We start from the raw sequence: 24,321 nt of genomic DNA on the forward strand, positions 1-24,321 counted from the left end.
ACTATAATTTTTAAATTCAAGACCATTGACTTTTTCTCTGATGAGTTTTAAGTCAATCTATTGGTAGCAAAGATGGAATACTTCTTACATTTCCGTAAGCCTTGTATGGTGTGCTTTGGACTAAGGTCTATACCAGACACAAGCTTGATAACTGGAAAAAAGTTGGAATTTTGAATTTAGTTAAAAATAGAACTGACTGTTGTCCTGATAACCGCATTCGCTCCTATGCACATTTTATATGGTTTTGGGGTTCATGTGGCTTATGAGTCAGTTATTATTATTGTCAGCGATCTTTTGTATTGGTAGCCGCCATGTTTGTCAATTAGGTTAAGTTTATCATCGATTAAAGCCTAACTTCAGGTCAATGAGTAGTTAATCCTTCACTACAACTGTAACTTTAACTACTAATGATACAAGCATTTGAAATGTATTTAATTAAAATGCTGAAACTATACACATATGACTCACAATAAATACAATTATCAATCAAAGTATTTTCTGTTTGAATTGGCCAAGATAACTTCAAGTACATGTGCATCATTATGCTTCCTTGAGCTGTCGGAAAATGACTCGGAACGATTGATAGAGACAATAAAAAAACAAAAACACAAAATTGATTTGTTACACACCATTATCTTCATGACTGACTGCAATCACCGAGTCATCATGGCTGCAAGCCACATGCTTTATTGGAGAACCCATTCTTGGTAAAAACTGTCTGGAGTTAGAGCTGTACTGCCAAAGAACTAGTACAGCTTCTTGTCCTCCAGATATCATATACGACCCTGTGAGCGTTAATGAAAAAGCATGAATAATGAATGAAGAAAATATGTGAATGGATGAATGAATGGATGAATGAGTGAATATATTGATGGATGGATAGATGGATTGATAGATAGTGGAATATATATTCCTGCCCTTTAAGAATAAATAAAGGGGCTGTCATCTAGTTGCCATAGTTACCGTACCATCATGCGTAAAGGCTACAGATGCCAGTGGGTGAGCATGCCAATGGAGCTGCATCGTGACAGGTTTTTTGGTCTCTATTCCTTGCCTGGATAAAAAAATACAGTTGAAATAAACCATTTCTGCACTGTTGCATTGTGGTCTAGCCTGGGTGCAAAGAGGAGTTTAAGTTTCATATTGGTTCAGTACACCCAACAACCAAAGAGGGAAAGACTAAAATAATTTTTATTTCCGATATGCTCTGGAACAATACAGTAAGCAATCAATTTGTATCGTGGTTGTTACACTGCATCGAAGTGTTGAGTGCATTTCTAGGATGTACTGTAATAATTATTGACTATCAACTCACCAAATAATTATTCGACCATTTTGGTCTCCTACCGCTACACATGCTTCATTTGGATGAAAAGCCACACAAGTAAAAAGAGAATCTTTGTATAAGAAACTGAAAAAAATATTAATACATTTATATATTAAAATATTAATTTAAAATATATTAATATTGGTCAAAATCAAATAAAACATTGGGCAATTCTAACTACAGTAGCTTTGTAACCTGTGTGTATCTAATAGTACGTACTAGCATTGACTAATCAAATGCCAATTTGATCAAACCCTGAAACAACTTCTGGGCTGACCTAAGTCATGGCATTTCAACTCACAGATATCATTGAAAGTTAGTTTTACTTGTTAGGTCTTGCAGATGGAGGAAAGCCAGAGAACCCAGAGAAAAATTCCCAAATCAAGTGAGAGACCTAACAAACTCTACTCACATGTGATGTCAAGTCCAGGAATCAAACCAGACACCCCATAAGTGAGAGACAAGCTAGTGTACCTGTAGGTCTACACCACCTTACTTGTAAATGCAGCCCTTTCAACTATGTATATCTTGCACATGAGACTCAGGTAATCTGCATGTAGCTCCAGTGACATTACCTTTTTGCTTCATTAGCTTTTGTGTCCCAGATACCAAGTTCTTCCCCCCTCTTATGCAAATATGCTATGTACCTTCCCTACAAACACATCAAACAAAACAGTTACTAATAAGTATGTACTGTAATTATAAGGAAGCAGGGCCCGGTTGTAGGAAGCATGGATAGCGCTATCCAATGGATAAATCTTATCCAGTGGATAAATTTATTGGATAACAGCATCGACTTATCCACTGGATAAGGATTTATCCGCCGGATAGCGCTATCCTTGCTTCGTACAACTGGGCCCTGGGGCATAAAGAGGACCCAGGAATTGTCTGGTCACCCTATATAAAAAAGTAAACAAATCAACAATCTTTTATGACATTCAATTATCTTAAAAGTACTGCACTAAAAAGTAAGGGGCACATACTTCCCTCCTTACCTAGTGTAAGTAAGCATGGGTGCTGTAAAAGTGAGAGCTCTCACCCCTGACCAATGCTAAACATGTTTGATTCCCATTGACGTCATACATGTATGCAAGTAAAGTTGTTTTGTCCATTTTCTCCAGGTTCTCTGGTTTACCTCCCTTCACCAAAACCAACTTCTAAATTCTTATTTGATCTAGAAGGGCCTTGATAAGAAATTTCCCTGTGTGATTCTATTAACCCTACCAAATTGTGTAGTTAAAAAAATATCCTAGAAAAACAGTTAGGCAATGGAAATGAATGAGTGGTTCAAACCTTTTTGCTGAAGCAACAGTGTTTGGGTAATCCTGTAAATTTGAATAAATTCTTCTGTTCTGGTTTTCCATTTTCATCTGTTTTTGTCAAGTGGACCTGTATAAGTGTGGGTTTCCATCGTTTACCTTTAAAATAAAGTCATTAATAAAATTATAGACTTTTTGACTGATACATATATATGTGTGTGTAATACTATACATACATGGCAGCCATCTTAAATTCTTTTGTTTTAACTAAGACATTATGAGTTACCAAAGGAACAGCTATTGGAAAAATCATATATTGCTTAGCTGTCAGGGTATATTTTTATATGACTTTATCTTTTTCAATGAAAAGCACATCTAAAACCAATTGAGATTGCTGTTAGTTAGAACAATAATTATATGCAAAACGCCAAGACTTTGAATCATTTGAAAATGTAACCCCATCACTCAATGCTTTATTATAAATTCTACGTTGTTAAAGTACCTCTTCGCTATCCCATAATTCAAAATTTCAACCATACAAGTAAAGTATGAGTAAAAAGATTTTTTAAACCTTGCTTTCTGATTGCACTGAATTGGTAGAGGCATGTTTAATGAGAGCACACATCATACACAATGCTACACATAATATATTCTATGCTTCTTTACAGGCTGTATTTCATAATCAAGTAATTTCCACATGCTCTAATTAACTGCACACAGTACAGGTGTGCATTTCCTATTCCTTCTGATCAATAATGTATTTACCGCCTTTTGCATTACTACGTGGCCACCCCAGACACAAATCGCATTGTGTAGTTTGCAATAGACTGCCGTCAATCAAACACCTTATTCTACTTGGATGTATTCAAACTCTTTGCAATTGCTTTCGTAACTTTCCTTCCTGATATCTGACTGAGAAAGTTTGATAGAAAAGCCAACTCACTGATCCAAACGTGTATGAATGGCGTCAACATGAATGATTGACAGAAGTCTATTGCAAACTACACAACTCGATTTGTGTCTGGGGTGGCCATGTAGTAATGCAAATGACGGTAATAGATATTAATTTTGTATTTAGTTTTCACTTGACATTCAATTTTTATGCCAACTGCATTGTATAAACATAATGTATCTAAAACCAACACTTTTATTACTTTTACTATACCTTTGTAAATTTTTTTGATTATAAATAAGGAATCTTCATAATTGGGATGAGAAAAAACACCAAGTAACTTATCACTGAATTCAAGTTTCTGAGAACAAAAATATAAAGTTGAGAAGCTTTGGTTTCTACTCAATACATGACAACAAATGAATCATTAATTAATATAATGGGAGGTTCTTGTATAGTGCATTTATACAACGTCTCAATGCACTTTACATTAATGACCAGTGGAGGACTTTAGGGGCTGCATATTAAGGCGCTAGTAGAAGCCATACAGCCTACAATCATGAGTGATTTGTTGGTACATTAGTGTTATGCCTCCAGACAGGGAATAAGCTGCTGAACCGGGAGACAATCCCCTACCCTTACATGAATAATTCAACAGGTTCTTTTATGTCCCCCATTTTACTGTGGGTTAGGAAGGGTTGGGAGACAGGGCCTATGGTTTAAATTCCTTATCCAAGAAGACTTGAAGGTCTAACCATTTGCAGATATTATAACAAAGGCAGCACCTTCTCCTCAGTTATTTATATAAGACCCTGAGTGTTGGTCCAGCTGAGGTTTTAACCACCACCTCCCGCACAACAGACCAACCCTCTTACCAAGTAGTATAGGGAATGGGGGTTCCAGCGCAATCTCAACACGGGCAAGATCCGTATCAAAAATCCACCTACGGACGACCCCCACTCCAAGTGTGGTTGAGGGCAACAGCGCACTTAAATATATTAGTCTATATATGGAGTGCGAAGAATGTAAAGAGTTCGTTAACGACTTTTGCATAATTTGTCTAAGACCTAAAGTTATCGTACCTAAGCCAGAACCCTTTTGGTGTTGTGGTAAGAAAATGCAAATAGAAGACGACACGTCAGCACAGTGTTACGAGTGTGGTAAGAATATTCGTAATGCCGTACCAAATGCTACCAGAGAGCAGTATTACGCCAATGGAGGTCGTAAGAAAACGCCATATAAGAGATTAAAATACTTCAGGGACTGGATGAGTCATATCCAAGGTTTACATCCGATATATTTAAGCGACGAAGTAAAGAAGAAAATCATAGACCATTTAGAAGAGCCAACCCCACAAAGCCTACGGAAGACATTGAAAAAATTAAAGCTAGGGAAATATTACAAAGCTATTCCCTATCTTTTGTCTGAAATTACCGGTAAGTCTATTCCTGAGGTTTCTGATATGACAAAAGCCGAGTGGATGTTTTGTCGGCTGGATAAGGATATTCCTTATTACCCTGACGTAATTTACGAAATATTTTACAAAATAGACCCCAACCACCCCCTGTTAGGATGGATTCCGAGGCGACAATAACATATTACGCGTAATTCATACGATGAATTTATATTACGCGTAATAATTTGCCAAATAAGGTTATGCAAATAATTCATATTACGTGTAATAATTCGCCAAATAATTCACTGAATTTATATTACGCGTAATTTCCAGACTGACGTTCAATATGTAAATAGAATCCTATCATGATATTTACTGAGCAAGCTTTCTTTGAAGCTCTTCTTTCGCCTCCTGGTAGATCTTTTTGCGAGATTCCTCGGAAAGATCTTTTACGACTGTTTTTTTATTCCTTATGTCCGACTTTAATTTCTCGTATTTGTCTTCTTCGGCCAGAATAAGCGAGAATTCTACGTCGTCTATCTTTCTGTCACGCAAAGCCTTTGAGACAAGGTCGGTAATAGTATTTACTTTAGCCCTAGACAGAGCTATTGTCGTGTCATGCTTGGATATTTTCGTGGATAGCTTTTTCATAATACCCGTAGCAACAGCCGAAATAATACCACAAGCTGCCCCAACGCCGGCCAAAGGAACTCCAACGATTATTCCCGGCCCAGTAAGCGAAGTAGCAACGCCAGAGCCCGTTAACACAACAGATATGGATCCTGAAGTTATCGCAATCTTATGTAGCGTACTCCGGGCTCTAACGTACTTTTTTCTAACTTTTTCATAGTGTTTTGCCTGCCCTTCCAAGTAAGCCAGGATTAAGTTCGCTTTATTCAGGCGAAAGTTTTCGGCGTTTAGTTCGTTAGGTGTAGTATAGGGAACATCTGGGTACAACTGAGGTGCTGATGGTATAACATCCATTATATATACTAATGTACGACGCTTTTGGGAATAACGTAGAGGAGCAGCCACATCACGACAACCGGGATTATGCCAACTGGAGAGCCTTTAGGAAGATGTTTCCGCATGCAGACCCTAGTAAGTTCGAAAGAAGACCCGATGGGATTTACTATAACGGCGAAAGAATGTACAGCAATGCGGACTTGGAGCCAAAGAACCCAAAACCCGAGCATAAAGAAAGGCAGCCTAATTTTCCAGAGAATTTATTACCGGCAACGGAGGATTACCCATTTTACGATAACAAAGGTGGCGCAAATGACTTTGCTAAGATGGTTACCTCCTTAGAAATCCCCGTGGGCCCTACGACTTTCAAAATAAAAGTCAGAGACATCTTTAGAGAAACTGCCATGAAACATACCTCAGGGAAAGAATCCAGAGAATGGTTATCAGGTCCCAACATGCGGTATTGGCCGCAGCAGTTAAACTTTGCTGTCTGGGCTGCTACTAAAGGATGCGGTATAGCCGCGGACATGTTCCATATTCCTTTCCTGCGATTTCATGTTGCTTTTACTATTCGTAGGATATTGTTTGAGTTAGGAGCACCGCTTCCTAGTGACACTATCTTTAAGCCGAAGGATAACAAATATGACAAAGTCGCATGGGAGCGATTAAGGAATGAGTTTAAGCTTACCAACCCTGATTTTCGCAACAAAGAGGGTGCCGCCCATGGTTTAGGAGAGACTTACACCTATGCTTCGTATGTTGGCGCCAGCATAGAAACTCCGGGTATGGGGTATCCTAGCAGATGGGAATTCTCCGACTTAGGGGGTAAAGCGTCAAAAGGTGACTTGATTTACTTCATAGAAAGCAAAGAGAAATATCCATGGGCGCCTTTCTTTGCCGCGAAAGGTATTGGCCTGAAGAACCAAGCAAGGATTAACCGAAGTATTGAAGCCTTCGTTTACTGCATTCTAGGGGCCCAGGTTAGCACTCGCAGCCCCATCGTAGATGCCTCCGGTGCGTCACAGGAAACGCAACAAGTATTCCTTGTCCTCTTCGAAAGCGCTGTTATCGAGAATGAGATCTCTAAGTCGGTGCAGAGATATCAACTTGCAGTGCAGCAGTCTAAAGTGCGACTGGATTACGCTTTGTCACCTGGTTGTTGGCTAATGCCAAGTAATTTGGTCATCAACGCCGATTCCGTCGTGGGTTACAACAACAAACTTCAACGAGCTACTAAGGATATGAAGTTTGGGGTGAATGACGTGAACTCTGACACTCTTAGGAACATTCCCCATTTCGTGGAGAAGCCAAAGAAGGAGCACGTAGAAAAACCATCAAAGAAGGCGCATGTAGAAAAGCCACCAAAGAAACCAGTAAAGAAGGTTACCGAGGAATATGACCATAACTTACTAAAAGCCGGTCTAGCAGCTGCAAGCATTGGTCTGAGCTATTATATATGGCGATGAACAACCCCTACGTAGCTGGAGTAGATTGCGTCTATACGACTTACACAGGCGAGAAAAAATACAACCAGGCATCTTGGGTTGATGTCACGGGCATGGCTGTAGACTTGAACTACTCAGGGAAGAAGTTAATCCTTTGTAGTATTTGCATTGGCACGAGCAGTCACGCCAACGTGGGCTTCAGGTTCCTGGATGACAATGGCATACTGCAACCTATGAGAAATAAGACAAACAACAGGGAGCCTGCGCATTTCTCCGTAGAGCCCAACCCCGGCAGCGCCGAAAACATCTCGGTTTGGACTTTCCACATGGTTGCTGATTGCCACGGGAAGGTAAAGCTGCAAATGAGAGTAGACGACACGGGCGTAGTAACGATAAATAGCATACATGACCAAAGAGATCGACCTTATAATCACGCTACCATTAGCACTCTTACGGTGCTTAGCCTTTAAATATATGAATCCACACGCGAAGGAAGATTGGTTTCTCCATTACCTGGAGGAAAAGGAGTACGTGGGCGACAAGTGGCAAGACGCCGGATTGTGGGTGGAGGTTGGAGGCCTGGGATTGATCATGTGCACTATTTGTATTTCGGCGGGGTACTCATGCAATGCCGGTTTTAGGATCGTTGATGAGAATAACCACCCGTTGCCGCCATACAGGGTAAAAAGTAATACCAGGCATCCAACTCATTTTTCGTCGGAGCCTGTTCCTCCGCAAGGGGAAGACATAACACCAGTAACTTTCCATATGATAGCTAATTGTCAATATGCAAAGCTTCAAGTTCGCCCCAGCGATGGTAACGGCCGCATACGAATAAATGCCGCCCCGACTGTTAACCCTTCGACGGATGCTACTTGGAATCATAAGCCCATTAGCACCATGAGCGTGCTGCCGCTAGTTCCGCATTATCAAGGCGGCGCAAATACCATCTTTACTTATCCCCAGTCGAGGACGCCTCGGGCGCCTGACGACGATAAGCCACCAGTAATACATGAGGATAAGATTAACCCTTCATCTTCTTCAGGAGTACCACTCCAATAGCGACGACCAAGATCCAAATGTTATTCCCCACGAACTTCAACAGTTCTCCGCCGGCCCTAAGTACCAAGGAAACAACCGAACCCAGCAGCCCAGGAAGACCGGCTGCCATCTTTTTTCCCAAGTCCGTCAGCCCACTGCCTAATTTCTTTACGCCCGCGCCCGTAGCCTTAAGCGTGGATAGGATGACTCCTACTACGCTCGAAATAGCAACCGCAAATGCCAGCGGAATACCATACTTCATCAGAGCTCTTTTTACCTTTTCCTTGGTGGTAAGCCCCAGCTCTTTTTCCAGGTTTTCCTTTTGTGCCTGTAATTCCGCAACTCTCTCCTGAAGGGTTTCTACTTCCCTTTGGGCAGCCTCCCTTTCTTCTTCGGTACGAGTTAGGTCCGCAATTATTTCCTACTTTTCGGATATGTTTTTTTCCAGGTCTTCGATGGCCTGAGTTTTTTGCTGGATTTGCTCTTCTTTAATGTTGATTTCAGCAACTAACTGCCGCCGCTCCACCAAAGAACCCTCTATGGTGGTTTGTAATTTCCTAACTTCCTCCTGACTCATGTTTAGGTCCTGCAGAGCAAGGCGAAAAGCCTGTCGAGCTGTATCCCTTTCATCTAAAGCCTTTTCGGCTTCTCGTTTAATTTGCAGTATGCTTTCGTCTTTACTTTGACCCAGCCGCAACAATTGTTTTTTATAGCTTGACTCCCTTTCCTTTAGCGTTTTTTCTAACGCCGCCGTCGGAGCATGTGATTTCTTAGCCTCCTCCAACTCCCTTTCTGCTTTATCCCGATCACGTAAAGCCTGATCTAAGTGTTTCGTCATTTCTTCCATTCTTACGTCTCGTTGACTAAACTTCTTCTCAGCATTAGCAAGTAGTCGACTTTGCTTTTCGTACGCCGCCTCTTTTTCTTCCAGCGCCTTTTGCAGTTCGATAGCGCGCCTTTCTAGCGCAACCTTTTCATTCAGGGTTTGCAACCTTTCTAACATGCTTCTAGTAGCACGCTGAAAGCCTCTTAATCTTGAGACGTCGCCCCTAACGTTGCCCTCCTCATCAAAGAGGTTTTGCGGTTTTGTCCAGCGGTCTTTGTCGGGAAATCTTAAGTCTTGGACGCTTATGAGGACTTTGTTTCCCTTTTCCGTAAGCTTTACGTCGTCAGCATCAAAGTTGTCGTAGCGCTGCGTTAGCTCTTGCATTGCCCACTCTACGGTTTCCCGCGCGGCTGCTTCGTCTGTGTTTTGAAGTTCCAAGTACTCGGGGACGGGGCTGCCGCGGTTCCTTGATTGCCACATGCGATTCAAGGCTGCCTTGAAGCTTTTCCACCTATTGCCATACTTGCTTATCAAGGCCATGTCGTAAAGCAAAGGCTTTGCCCCCGCGTTTTTAGTCCATTCATCAAATTCTTCATCGTTAATATCGACTTGGCCTTCTTCGGTAAGGGGGTCAAAATCCGTTCCTTCTACTTCCATTATATATGATAAGCTCAAAGTTAAATCCCAACGTATTACCTAAGCAGGTTGGCGGACTGAAGGCAGAACGCACCTTTCATCGGGTCACCTTTACGCCAAGCAGCGCAAAGCCTGGAGAAACGCTGTATGTGGGCGTTCCCCGCCTAACGGATAACCTAGTATTGGTTCCTGGCACCCTGGCGTTAAGGTTTGACCTAGCAATACAACCAAGCACCAAGGACAAGCGCTATACCGTCAATAACGTGGGTAGGAACCTCGTCTCTAAGATGAGAATCAAGTTCGCCGGGGAATCCCTCTTAGACTTAAATAGGTACGACCTGTACACCACGTATAAGGATCTGTGGCTAACAGCCTTTGACCGTGCGCAGAAGATAGAGCAGGGAATCGGAAGCGTCGTCTTACGTCAGCTTCGCAGCGACACCAACCCGGCACCTACGGACTCCGGTGACGCAACCGCAGTAGCAGACGCAACAAGGGTAGTAACTGCGTACGGTAGCAAGTACGTCATACCATTAGACTTTGAAGTAATTACGAACCATGGTGTGTATTACCCCAGGCAGCTTGCCGAACTGCAGTTTGAAGTAACCTTGGCGGACACTACGAACATTCTAGGAGGAAAGGACAGCGCAATCAGTGGAGCCGTGGATCCTTATTCTATCACTAATCTAGAATTACAATACGAAACCGTGTACTCTGAAGACCTCGCACGTAGCGCCGGTATGGAATATAGCGCCGGAAAGGCATTCCTTTACGACCACGTAGTGATGTATAAGACATTTAGCTTCTTGGATAAGACGGATGAGGTTATCAACCAAAGCATTAACCTCCCCCGAAGAAGTCTCACGGGGTTGATGCTGGTGTTCGCCAAACCCTACGAGGCCGGTAAGCGCGACTCCGAAGCCTTTCACAACCCTAACATTACTAACGTCGGCGTGAATATCAACGGCGTTCCAAACAAGGTTTACTCCCAGGGGATAAAGCCCGCAGACGTGTACAGAGAGGCCATGCGCAAGTTTGGCGACCAAATTAACCCCGAGGAATTCTTTAAGGATAAGTATGCGTTATGGATTGACATGCGCACCATTAACGACGAAGACCTACATGGCCAGGGTCTGCGGTTGGTAAATACGCAGGATGGCATAACATTGGAGATCAAGCGCACCAAGAACACCAGTGCCGGCGACGGCGACAAGATAAACTGCTACGTCTTTGTCGTGTCTGACGCGCAACTGAGCGTGGAAATGAACCAACTTAAAAGTGTTGCATATTAAGGTTAAAATATTTCTTAGATATACAATGCTGCAAATATTTGAAAACAACGGTACGAAACTGCAATGCATAGTGCAAGGCGAAACTTTGTACTTTAAGGGAAAAGAGGTGGCAGCTGCATTAGGATATGAAAAAACGAGAAACGCAATCAGGGAGCACGTTTCTGAAAAGTACCAGAAAAGGTCGAGTGAGTTAGGAAGGGCCCTAAAGCAGGGCGCTTCTATGCACCCACATTCTGTGTTCATATCTGAGCCAGGTTTGTATGAACTGATATTTAGCTCTAAGTTACCCCAAGCCGTTAAGTTTCGCGATTGGGTCTTCGAAGAAGTCCTACCCGCGCTAAGGAAAACCGGTAAGTATGAAAGGCGGTTTGACGGTCCAAACAAGTTGGTATTCAAAATAGAAAATGAATTTGACCTGCATAAAAAGGTGGTGGACTACATCCGCAAGTTTTACCCCCAAATGCTCATAGCCCCTGGTCTAGGCGAACTGCAGGATTCAGACGGCAAACGTATAAAGTGCTGGCAGAAAGGATATCAACGCGGTCAACCCGACTTAATGATCTTGAATGCGCATACGCATTACTGTGGATTCTGCATAGAGCTAAAGACCCCAAAAGGCAATGGCAGGTTATCTGAGGATCAGCAACTACTCTTACAGAGGTATGAAGAAAACGGCTATAAGGTGCTCATAAGCAGCGACTACGACGTCATTTGCAGGGAGATCACTGCGTATGCTGAACACCTACGAATTCCCTGCAGGTGGTGTTGTAAGGTCTTTAAAACCTCGGAGACTTTGGCAACACACTTAAAGATATTTCATAGAATATATGGACAAGGATAAATTTAACGAGTTAAAGTTCATACAAACGCACTGGAGGGATTTGCAGGTGGGGGAGATTTACGAGATAAAGAATTACGTGGTCTTTGAAGACTTGGACCGCCTGCGCTTGGTCTTAAAGAATAAAAAAAGAACATACACCCTTTGGGCGCCCGATAGGATAAGGTACGCCATCGAAGGGCAGGACGTTACCCATGTTATGAGTCATGGTAAAAAGGATGGCAGGTGGGTATTTGACGTAGTCAAGTATGAGCCTGAGAGTCCTCTGCATTCGTAAGGACGTCTAATAGGGTCCGCTGCGCTTTAGGATCCGCCGAGCACCAATGCCCCACAAAGGATCCTTCAAGAAATACCTTGCCGCAATGAAGGCAGGTGTATTTTTTACGCGGTTTAGGTTTGGGTGTCGCAATGCAATCTGCAGGTGGTTCGCACGTAATACAGTCCATATATTGAAAGGGTAATTAGAATGCCTCCCAGAAAGGCAGCTGCGTAGGCTAGCATATACCTCTAAGAGGGGTCCTTATTTTTATTTATTATTATTAGATTATGCAAGCGCCCTTAAAAGGGGTCTTTATTTTTATTTATTATTATTAAGGATAATGAATAATAATAAATAAAAATAAGAATGGGATTTGAAACTCTTTGTGCAAACCCTACTTTACTATCTTAGGTCCTTTCTAACTTCTACGGGCTTTCCTTGCCGCCTCATTGCCGGCATGCCAGGCCTCAAAGCGATCTAAGTACTCCTTAAAGCCGCCTTGACCGTCGTAGAGGCACTGCCAAATATGCTGGTCACTTCTTTGACAGCCGCAACGCTCGCAGGTTGCCTCCCAATATTCCCTATCTTCCCACCTTACGCCTTCGACGCAGTCAAACTCCGCAAAGCGCTGGTCAATTTCCTTCTTCCGGCGCGTTAACTTCCTTTGGGTTTCCTGCGGACAACATCGTGCAGCAACGTCGCCGTGCTCCTCGCAAGCCACGCTTAGCAGGTCGTAATTACCGCGGCACCGATGTCGATGCCATTCGTCGTTCTTGTCCTCCTCGCAGCGCTCACATACGTTCTTTAGGCAAACGCGGTTTTCTACGTGATAATCCAACATTTGCGCGCTGCTAAAGAGTCGATTACACTCCTTACAACGCCTTTCGCGTGCCTTCTTAGCGCATACCTTCTTTTCCAGGTGGTATTTTAACATTTGCTTGCTGCTGAACTCCTTGTTACACCGCTCACACTCCATATATAATAAGGATTTAATAACCCTTATATGGGATACCGCATAAAGTCCTTAATGGACTCTTTTGCCCCGGATACTATTTCAAAGAGTGTCTCAGAATGTTGACATTGTTAAGGATGCCTGGAAACTATTTCAAAGAGTGCCTTAGAATGTTGACAATAAGGTTAAATCTTTGTTAAGTATATGTGGAAAGCCCGTAAGGATTAGTAGGCGGCTTAAAATAGTAAAGTAGGGTTCGTGCAAAGAGTCTCAAATCCCATTCTTATTTTTATTTATTATTATTAAGAATAATTAGGGATATTTAATAATAATAAATAAAAATAATAACCCCTTTGAAGGGCACGTCTTAACAAAGATTTAACCTAAACGTCAACATTCTGAGACACTCTTTGAAATAGTTTCCAGGCATCCTTAACAATGTCAACATTCTGAGACACTCTTTGGAATAGTTTCCACATATACTTAACAAAGATTTAACCTTATTGTTAACATTCTACAGGGGATATCGCATGAAGTCCTTAACGGACTCCTTAGCCCACGTTGCCATAGTTATCAGCGCACCAAACCGTTCTGCGCGCTTCAGACCGCACATTTCATCGTACAATTCCTGCACGCGCTCTTTCAGCCGATCGATCTCCTCCCTTTGCATTTCTATGGTGTCTCTTTTATCTTTTGCGTCGGTGGCAATCCTTCTAACTGCGTCCACTGGGTCCATCGTATATATAATGGATCCGAACCATATTCCCTGCAATGCTCTGATAGTAGGACCCACCGGCTGCGGCAAAACGCAGTTCGTCGTGGAGCAGCTATTAGGACCCTTTAGATACCGCTTCGACTATATCGTGCTATTATGCCCCACCTACGTGAATAACCGCACCTGGACGGGCATAGGAGTGAAAGATGACGACTTCTTCGTAGATATCTTAGACCCTAACGAGTTATCCAGCCATTTGAAGTTCTGGCATAAGCAATTCCCTAAAGATACGCAGACGCTCCTTATACTGGATGACATCGCCTGCGGGGACGACGTAAAAAAGCGCACCTCCGAGCTCGTTAAGCTCGCCTTCAGCGGTAGACACGACAATATCAGCGTTTGGTTGCTTTCCCAGCAGCTTACCAGTGTCTCTAAGCCCTTCAGGGAAAACATAGGCTCTCTCGTAGTATTTTATACTCCGAGCCGGAGTGACCTGGAAACCATCTTAAGCGACTACGGCGGTGAGATATCCAAGGAACAGTTACACGAATACATGCGGCACCTAAAAACGCACCAACATTCCAAGATGATCTTCTCTTTGAGGTTTCCGTATTCCATTAACATATATGGACATTGAGCAGCTCTTAGATGAAGTCCCCGCGCAGTTAGACGAAAGTAACCTTAAGGAACAACTCAACATCCTTGTGTCTTCGGGGAAGTGTAAAGAAATGATAGGCAAGGAACTTACCCATGAGCAAGTTAATAAGTTGTCAGAAGAGGAAGTTAAGAAGTTCCATAAGAGGTACGAGGCCGCCCTTGCAAGTAAGACCACGGACGCCGTAGCAGACTCCGCTATCCGACTTGCGACTAAATTGCTTGGACTTGCACTGCCCATAGACGACGTGGAGCAACTACAGAAGGACATAAGAGATGACTATGTCATCGCCCAAGAACTTAAGATAACCTGCGGGTGGTTGTCTTTGAAGTGCGGTAAGTTAATGGCAGTCGCCTCTGCGGCACTTCACGTAGCTCAGCATGTCGACTTGAAGGAGGTACTAGGTTCCTTCGGAACATCTTGGAAGGACTTCAAGAAGGACAGAGAAGTCGAAAAGGTCTTCCAGGCAGCACTTGCTAAGGTATCTGATCAAGTCGCCTCAAGTACTTAGTCAAGTCGTCCTTAAGTACTTGGTCAGGTCGCGCCCAGGTTATTTCCAAGTCGTCCTTAAGTACTTAGTCAAGTACTTATCAAGTCCTTCAAGTCCTTAGATATAAATGAGTGAACCAGAGTCGAAGGTAGAGCAGCCCCAAGAGGAGCAAAAGATTACCAAGGTTAAATCTCCGGGCAGAGTCGCTGCCGGAAAGAAGCTCGCGGAGATGAACAGGAAGAACAAAGCAAAGAAAGAAGAAAAGGTGGAGGAAAAAGAAGAGGAATCCTTTATCAATCCTGGGTACGTCATTGGCGCGTTGGGAGTCATCATAGCAGCAGGCAGCCTCTACTTACAATGGCGGGCTACGAAGCCAAAAGTAGAACCCCCAACATATCACACACCCGTGACGCCTCAACCCGCACCTAAAAGTAGGATCCCCGTAATGGAGTGATAACCTTCTCACTCTGTAATATAATGTCAACCGCGTTATTGAAAACTGTTGAAGAAGCAGCTATCATTACTTCCATCGTTGCGGGTATTGGTTGGGTAGGTAAGAAAGTGCTCAAAGAAGACTTTACTGAAGACCCAAGTAAGAGCTTCGCTAATTTTGCTAAGATGACCGCTGCCGTAGGCGGGGCTATCATGGTAAAGGATTACCTACGGAAGGAAAAGTACCTACCTAACATATAAATGGCTAGCGTGGTCGCAGGTGGAGTTATTGCAGCCTTAGCATTCACTGGAGCTAATTATGGTGGTCAATATTTGGATAGATTAGTTAGAGGTGATCGCAGCGGAGATTTGGCCGCCGAAAGGAAGAGACACGACTTAGCGCTGGAGAAATATCAGCGAGACGTGGCGGCTTGGAATGAAAAAAGACAAGCTTACAGGGATTGGTTGGACAAGAACTACCAAGACAAGATGCAGGCGGATAAGAACTTTGAAAACACAGACTACGCCTTTAAGCTCTATGCGCAGGCGCACCCCGCGGCATTAACGGGGTTAAGAAAGCCCCAGTTCAAGAATTACTACCAGCCTTCTAAGAAACAAAAAGATAGTGAGTTGGTATTCGTGGGAGTTGCAGGGCTGGCGGGAGGCGTAGCTTTGGCGTATTTAGTCTAAGTCAGCAAGCGTAGCTTACTTCTAGAAGGAAACTGTGTTTCCTGAAATATATGATCGTCTTTTTGGAAAGCGACAAGAATGACTTTACCACTTATCTGAATCCCCCCATCAAAGCCCATAAGGTTAGGCTCATAAGTTGCTCTTTGTACAATTCTTGGTATAACCTGATTAGGGGCATAGTCACTGAGCATACAGGAGGATCTAACTATCAAGCCGTATTGCTGCCCGATGGACATTATACACCAATCACACTGGCCAAGGAATTAGCAAAACACGGTTATACTCTCACCACAGGATTGCCGCACGAAATGACCCTCAAACATAATATGTCAAATTATTCAATGACTTTTGGAAAGTCTGACCCATTGGGATCTTTATTATGTGCCTCAGGCAAGACGATTACCAACACAGCCATACCTGTGAAATGGAAAGTCGCATCCTCTTACGAAGTCTATTGCGATTTAGTCCATAGTTACAACAATGGAGAAAAGTCTTCTCTTATGTCCAAGTTTCTACCCAAAGGTAATCCATTTGACCTGGTAGAATACACTCCCATTTCTTTGAGCTATGACTTGTCTAATTTGGTAGAAAGCATAAACATCACCATTAAAGTGGACGGAGAGACGGTGGATTTCAACGGGCGAAAGATCAATCTTGTCCTATCCTTCGCTTGAATCAAGCGAAGCGCGATTCTATTCATATAATGGGTCGCGTAGAGGATAAACTCAAGAGGATTTACTATGGGCCTGAAGGCTATTGGAAAGGAGCGTCGGCCATCAAGAAACTCGCGACCGCGGCCAGGGTATCAGATGAAACGGCTAAGAACTGGTTAAAAAAACAAACCCTCTGGCAGGTTTATCTTCCCGTGCCCAAGTACATTCCCAGGCCCAGCTTTACCGTAAATGCCCCTAATGAAGTTCATCAGGCGGACTTGCTTTTCTTGCCGCACGATAAGGTGAGAAAAAAGACCTATAGATACGCTTTGACCGTAGTTGATATCGCAAGCAGATACAAGGACGCCGAACCCATAACCAGCAAGGATTCTGGGGAAGTCGCAGAAGCCCTAGGTAGGATTTATAAGCGCGTCTTGAAATGGCCTAAGCTGCTGCAAGTGGATGCGGGGACAGAGTTCATGGGCGCGGTTACTAAGACCCTGAAAGACCACGACACTAAGATTAGGAGAGCCGAGGCAGAGTACCACAGGGGTCAGAGCATCGTTGAAAGATTCAATAAGACCCTGGCCGAGCGTCTCTTTGGGTACCAGTATTGGAAAGAGCTGGAAGATCCCTCCAAACGCAACAGGGAATGGACCCAGAGGCTCCCCCAGGTCGTCGCGGCTTTAAACAACGAGGCGGCCAGGGCTACAGGAATAAAACCCAAGGATGCCATAAAAAAGAAACACGTGGAACACAAGTCCTACGTCAGAAGTTCGAGGGCGGTCTTCCCCCATGAAAAAAAATTAGGTAATGTCACGGTCCGATATCTCTACGGACCGGGTGAATTAGAAGGAGGATCCAAAAGAGCTACGGATCCTAATTGGTCTTTGGAAACTTACCAGATCCGAAGCGTAATAGCTAAGAAGGGTCAGCCCATCTTGTATTATCTTCACGATGGCCCCACACGTGGGTTCGTCATGGAAGAACTGCTTATCGTGTGATGTCCGAATGCTATCGTATGCACTCCGTCATCACACATCCATCGCTTACCGTCAAATGCAGACAGTGACACCTTCTCCTGCGTGACGTTATGTATCTGATGACCATAGCTGCGCAGGCTGTTCATCTTATGCCGCTGTTCCTTGCGTGTTTGTAATACGTTGAGGTAGGACTCGTGCGTAATGTCCTTCTTAACCACGTACTTTTTTACGCCTTTAGCTTTCTTTTCTACGCCGTCTAACTTTAGCACGCTGTACATCTTTGGTTTCAGACCCACGTACTCTACTATGGGTTTTCCTAACATTTCGTCTTTCATCTTCCCAATTACCTTCTTATTCTTCGCAGAGTAAAGGAAGTGCTCCTTCGGGTAACCGCTGGTGTCGTACTCATCTATGTCGGGGAGGCAGTCTTTGTAAACGTCTTCCGTTTGCACTTCTAGAATTAGGGAGTCGGTGTCTGTGTACAGGAGGCGACAGCGGTCTCCGTACTTTGGCTTAAGCTTATCGTAGTAGAACTCATACATAAGCAGCTTCGATAGATCCAGCACCGTAAAGCCTGTGTAAACGGGCTTGTTTAGTAAGAGGTTTGCCCTTTTCATGTGAATCACGTAGAAGTTCAGCATTTCTACGTATCTAACGAAGCCTGGCTGTGACACGTATGCTTCTGCTTCCTCTTTGGTGCTGACTATTTTTACGCTTACGCGCTTGCGGATGTTCTCCATTGTCTTTCCGAACACGCTGTTGTTCATCAGTTTGAAGAGGTTTTTCTCGAAGTCATTTTTCGCTGCGGTACGCTTTTGCGTGTTAAAGTCAATGTAGGGGCGCATCCAGGGTTCCTGCGTGAATTTTAGGACTCTGTGGATCTTCTCTACGCGCATTCCGTGTCGCACGTAGAACTGCAGGTTGCGGTAATGTACCACATACTTCTTCTTATCCATCAGGTTCATAGTTAGTTTCCTGTACGGTTTGTAACCAGGGCACATTTGCTTTTGCAGCGGACTTAGCTGCTTAAATGGTATCTCTATCGCTTCTGGTGCTAAGGGGAACTCATTGTGTTCGTCGTGCAGGCGCTCTGGGTACTCCAGATCCACTTCTAAAACGTAACCCTTGTCTTCCTCCTTTCCTACCTGCATGTAGAAGTCTATCGGCTTCACTGGATCCCATTCGAAGTCTCTCACAGGTAGGTACTGTGACATTGCCCAACCATAAAGGTTATTCGCATCCAGGTAGTAAATGTATGTGGTTGGTTTCTCTGGGTCGTGCTCTACTAAGGGGTTGTTTGCGCGGGCGTAACGTCGGCTGGGCCCGCATACGCCGCCACGAATACCGTCTTCCATAAACCGATACATGTCGTATTCCGTTAGGAGATCCAACTGCGCATTTGTCTTCTTTAACAAAGCACTCCAGCTGAGCCCAGGAGCCGTGTAGAAATTAGCGGGATCCAATCCGTAATATTCCATAGCCATCTTTCTGAAGCTTTGGAAAACATCTGCAAGCAGCACTACGTCAGACCTTAGGTAGATGTCGTGGTAGTCCCCCATGTTCTCACAGGAGTACTTTTCCCACACGTCTAACGCATGCTGGTACTCCTCATCCTTTATGCCGGACTCGTTTAGGGTGCTGTAGAAGCGATCTTTGGGTGGTAGGGACTCTTTGAATCGATCCCAGGAATCCATGTATTCGTATGGGTAGACTCCTTTCCTTTCCGCACCATATTGACTGGAAATGGGAAAGTTGGTGTTATACTTTACGAGGTTTGCCAAGGAGTCCGCCATAAACTGCTGCGAATCTAAGAACTTTAGCTTACCCACAGTTACGGACATGTAGCGCTCTTTGTTGTTGGGTATGCATTTGACGTCGGAGCCGTCTGTTCCTTGTAGTAGCAAATGGGAGTCGTAACCGCGGAGGTTGTGAAAGAACACCGGAATCTCCATGTCTGGATTTACTTTGAAGTTTATATTGCATTTCCAATGAGCCGCTCCTCTGTATTTACCAGTGATGTGGCAGTGATCCCTAACCTTATCCACATAGAAATCCTCAACAAATGCTTTGTGGCAGTGAATGCAGTGCGTGGAGGGCTTTCCCGGCTTCTCACCTTTCTTAGCATACTTCCCGCATTTAAAATGAGCTTCTCCTAGATACTTTCCATCTTCATCCCACGCTTTCTTGGCTCGTCTTCCAAACTGAAGAAGCGTATGTTGGCAAATGTGGCATTTTTTTGCCTTGTTAAAAGCCTCCTGGTTCTCTTTGGTAAATTCCATCTTCTTTGGACGTCTTAATTGTTCTCTTATCTCCCCCTCCTCTTCTCGCAATGCTTCTAGAAACTCATTAGCTGCGTTCTTACCTCGGTAAATCACAGGAGGGTTTGCTTTACCGTCTGATCTGACTACTATGTAACCAAAGGAGCAGATCTCGTGTAATCCTACCTTATTCGTGGCACCACGTTTCTGCTCTTCCTTAGTTATCAACGCTTCGAAGTCTGCATATATCACGTAAGGCACTTGCATCTGCTTTTGATGGTCTGCGTATGAAAGCTCTTTGTTGGTGGGTATCTGGATCCGTTGCGCCACTTCTTCGACTCCGCGGCAGATCTCATCGTGTTTCTTTAGGGCATTTAAGGATGTAAATGACAGCAAGCAGCAGTCGCAGAAGTACTTTTTGCCTTTGTGCTTAGTATGTCTGTAGAATAGTCTGCTAATGTGTTTAACCCATGAGTAGTGTCCGCCGTGGTAGAATAAATGTACGCGCTCTCCTTTACTTTTTGACAGAACTAACGGTACTATCGTCTGCTCTCTGACTCCGTAAACGTTAATTGCTAGATCGTTTATTTCCTCAAATATGGGGATGTCTATCAACTGCATGGGAAATTCCACACCATCCCACTCTAAATCGTCTGTGGGATACTTACTTGTCCTACAGGGATCCTTCTCTGCTGGATACAGTGCAGACCTGATTGCCCACATAAAGCATCGATTGTCTTCATTCTTCACGTTTACAATAGCCTTCTTCCTTTCTACCCACGTTGGTAGCGGTACGTAACTCCCCCCTCGTATGGGTACGTACCTGGCTATACTTATCTCTATTCCTTCAACCTCCTCTACTGTCCAACCCGATCCTTCTTTCGTGTAGTTAGACAGCGACTCCATTATCGCTTCTAAGGCTTCACTGAGTGACCTATCCAGATTCGTGGATTCTAATATCACTAACGACTTTGATCGCAACATTGCTGTCGTCATTACCTCGTCTTTTGATAAACTTACTTCTACCATTATGCTCGCTTTCAGGGCTCCTAATTCTTCTATACCTTTTCGGAGAGTCCTTTTAACCTTCCTTTCTGACTGACGCCAAAACTGTCTAACGTCAATCTCACCGTTACCGGGTATTGACACCGTGCTGAAGTTGCTTTGGGATTCCATCTATATAATAGGAAATATTTTATACCTAATACCAAGCACTTTTTAGGTCGTCGTAGTCGTACTCACAGTCCTGACAATGCCAAAACAATTTAACCTTAGTCTCAAACTTCTTACCACATCCACAATCATAACTGCTCATACACTTCGTCTTCATTTTCAAATGCTTTTTCAAATCCGCTTCTTTCTTAAAAGTTCTCTTACATTCTTCGCACTCCATATATAGACTAACATATTTAAGTGCGCTGTTGCCCTCAACCACACTTGGAGTGGGGGTCGTCCGTAGGTGGATTTTTGACGCGGGTCTTACCCCGTGTTGAGATTGCGCTGGAACCCCCATTCCCTATACTACTTACCAACTGAGCTAAATTATAACAGACTTCTATGGACATCATAATATTGTTAACGATTGATCAAAATTCAAGTCACAACATTAAGTCACAAGGCAGAAAATAATAGCCAGTAAGTCAAATAGGCCCTTTGCAGCTCAGTAATCAAGTGCTGATTAATTCACTGAGAGCAAAGGAATGAACATCTTGATTCCCATGCATGGGTGAAATATACTGGTGAGTGAACAAAATTTCAAAATTTCTAGTCAAACTGAAGAGGTTGTAACAATGAAACTAGTGCGTACATGTATAAGACAATAATATTAAGAAAGTGAGAATTCACTAGTTTAAATCATGACTATTAAACAAAATTTCTACAACCTGATTCGAGAGATATTAATAAAACTGCATTTCATAACAAACTGGATACACATTGTTTCATTCAGTTCTTAACAAGTAGCTAAAAAGAATCACCAATTTAAAATAGAATAAAAAAATTTGCTCACCAGTACAGACACGTGACCGTTATTACCAGCCTATTATTTTTAGCTCAGCCATACCTTGATTCTGGCTCAACGTTATGAGTCAAAATGAACAGCAAGGCAAAGATTTGACTGGACAAGTTCTATTCTGGTCGGACATTGTCCAGTCGTTATTTCAAGTCCAGAGTCAAGAAGTCTTTAACATCTATTTCTAAGCTACATATTGCATGATAGACATGAGATACAGTACCTTGAGTAATGCACCATCAGTGTAGTCCCACACTATCACCAACCCTTCATTACAACATGAGACCAGCTACCATACAAGAAAGAAAAGAAAATACGAACTTACATGCTTGTACTCAATCACTATTACTGTACAGGTAAATGTACTTCTATACTCATACTTGTACACTAACTTCAATGGTAAATTACACATAGATATATATAGATATATACAAAGATTTAACCTTAGATCTCTTATGATTTTATGGGCTATTCCTCATTGATTTGGAATGGGAACCCATGAGAAAAAACTTACCCCCACTTTATGTTGTTTCATAAAAAATACGCTCCCATTGTATTATTTTCCATGCTGTTTATCGTAAAAGTGTTATTTGACTCAATTTTGTTTGTGTCACCCCCATTTCGAACCCGAATTTTTCAATGCACCCATTCAAATCTCCCCCTTCCCTGGTAAAAACTGAAAGGTCGCTTAGAATTTAGTATTTCTGGCAAAGTTTAGTAGAAAAAATGTCATGTAAGGTAAGGAATAACTACTACAGCTGTATACACTGTAAATATATGATGAAGTTTGTGCCAAAGCTAGACAGTCTATATAATGCACGATAAATGTTGAAAAGATCAACATACGTTTCAATAGAATAAGTGATTAAATTATTACTATTATTATTATCATTATTAATACCACACCTTATCAGGATTATGTATACCTTATTTTGTTGTAATTAACCATTGAATGACAGGTGTAATTTGAAACCTTTCTCTTACTTATAATTACAATATTCTGTCGTAGCATGACACACAAAAGTATGACAACATTTAAGTAATGCATTTGCATACTTCTTTGCTTGGGCTTTTTGCTGGCAAATGAGCTTTTACATGCCTTATTATTTGACCAGTAAAACCAGCCAGCTTTGCACCAAATATGTCAGTTTAACATACAAAAGCCTGTGCAAAAAAAGTATGAGAATACATCAACATAACATGCTGTATTGCATGAACATTGCACCTTGTATTCATACCTGTAAGTCATTTTTAGAGTTAACACTAAAGCCAGTTATATCCTGTGCATGTTCTTTAAGTTCTCTAACTAACTGTCCTGTTTCAGTGCTGTACACATATATCTTGTTACCACCACAATAGAAAAAATGTCTGTAATTAAAATAAAACAAAAGTCATCTAGAGGTATTAGTTAGCTACTAGGTACTAGCTACTCAGGGAACTCAGAAAAATCCTGAATCCATCTGACAGGAATCGAACCTGTGACCTTCCAGATAACCAGTCAGATGCTCTACCACTGAGCTACAGAGAGACTCATGTGGATAAAGTCAACTTACTGTGTTCTTAAGGCAATTGTCCTACGTACTGCTGGCTCAAATTATCAATGTGTCCACCACAGGGATCCCAAACAAAAATGGTACCTCAAACCTTGAAAATTCTCACGCTATTTCTTATTAAACGATTCAACAACTATGAGGCTCAATAAAGAATTAATAAAGAATTTTTGCACAAATAACGAGATTTGAGCATGGTTTTAACTATTAGGGACCAGATTTTCTGATCATCGACAGAACTATAAAGTCGAACTCAAGAAATACTGTAATGAAAAATACCATGTTTTAAAAATCAAATGTATGTACACTCTGAAACCTCATACATATGATAAAACAGCAATCAAGGGCGAAATAAAAGCCAAAATTAATGGTTTAACTAGTTTTTCTTCGACATGAAAGTCATATAAACAAACACACCGCATATCCAATCAAGATCCTCGAATAATAAAGCATTTCATAACACTATGGCTCACCTTGAATCTCTACTAAACTGTACAGGTAAAGTTACTAATGTTTCTCCTCCAACAAGCTGAATTGTACCTAAATTTCTCGATTCTTTTTCGTAGGATAACATTTTTACGACATTCTCTATAGATCTTCTTCTTGCTGCACGTGGTCTGCTAATAACCGGTCAGCGGTAATAGTTCCAGTCTTCTTCAATAAAGGAAGCCCACGCTAAGAAAAATGCAATCGCGCTAAAAGAACGCAGAGGAACAGTCATTCACCTTTTTAATGCCAACCCCCCCCCCCCCCCC

General features: G+C 42.7%; 1 protein-coding gene across 1 annotated transcript in view; it reads right to left on the bottom strand.

Annotated features, from left to right (window-relative positions):
• The window catches only part of LOC116289039 (WD repeat-containing protein 75), a 33,974-nt gene extending 9,756 nt beyond the window's left edge, over positions 1-24,218 (bottom strand). The window contains exons 1-10 of the mRNA XM_031695916.2: positions 24,040-24,218; positions 23,255-23,384; positions 22,240-22,305; positions 3,752-3,839; positions 2,621-2,745; positions 1,903-1,979; positions 1,316-1,411; positions 969-1,054; positions 630-785; positions 89-151 (exon numbers count right to left, since the gene is read on the bottom strand). Coding sequence (XP_031551776.2) covers positions 89-151; positions 630-785; positions 969-1,054; positions 1,316-1,411; positions 1,903-1,979; positions 2,621-2,745; positions 3,752-3,839; positions 22,240-22,305; positions 23,255-23,384; positions 24,040-24,140 — 988 coding nt within the window. The 5' untranslated portion in view covers positions 24,141-24,218. The remainder of the gene's footprint in view (positions 1-88; positions 152-629; positions 786-968; positions 1,055-1,315; positions 1,412-1,902; positions 1,980-2,620; positions 2,746-3,751; positions 3,840-22,239; positions 22,306-23,254; positions 23,385-24,039) is intronic.
• Positions 24,219-24,321: the final 103 nt, after the last annotated feature.

The sequence above is a fragment of the Actinia tenebrosa genome, unplaced genomic scaffold, assembly GCF_029948245.1.
Source record: "Actinia tenebrosa isolate PJP-AT-01 unplaced genomic scaffold, QUT_ActTen_1.0 PGA_scaffold11__36_contigs__length_13525064, whole genome shotgun sequence".
Classification (NCBI taxonomy): domain Eukaryota; kingdom Metazoa; phylum Cnidaria; class Anthozoa; order Actiniaria; family Actiniidae; genus Actinia; species Actinia tenebrosa.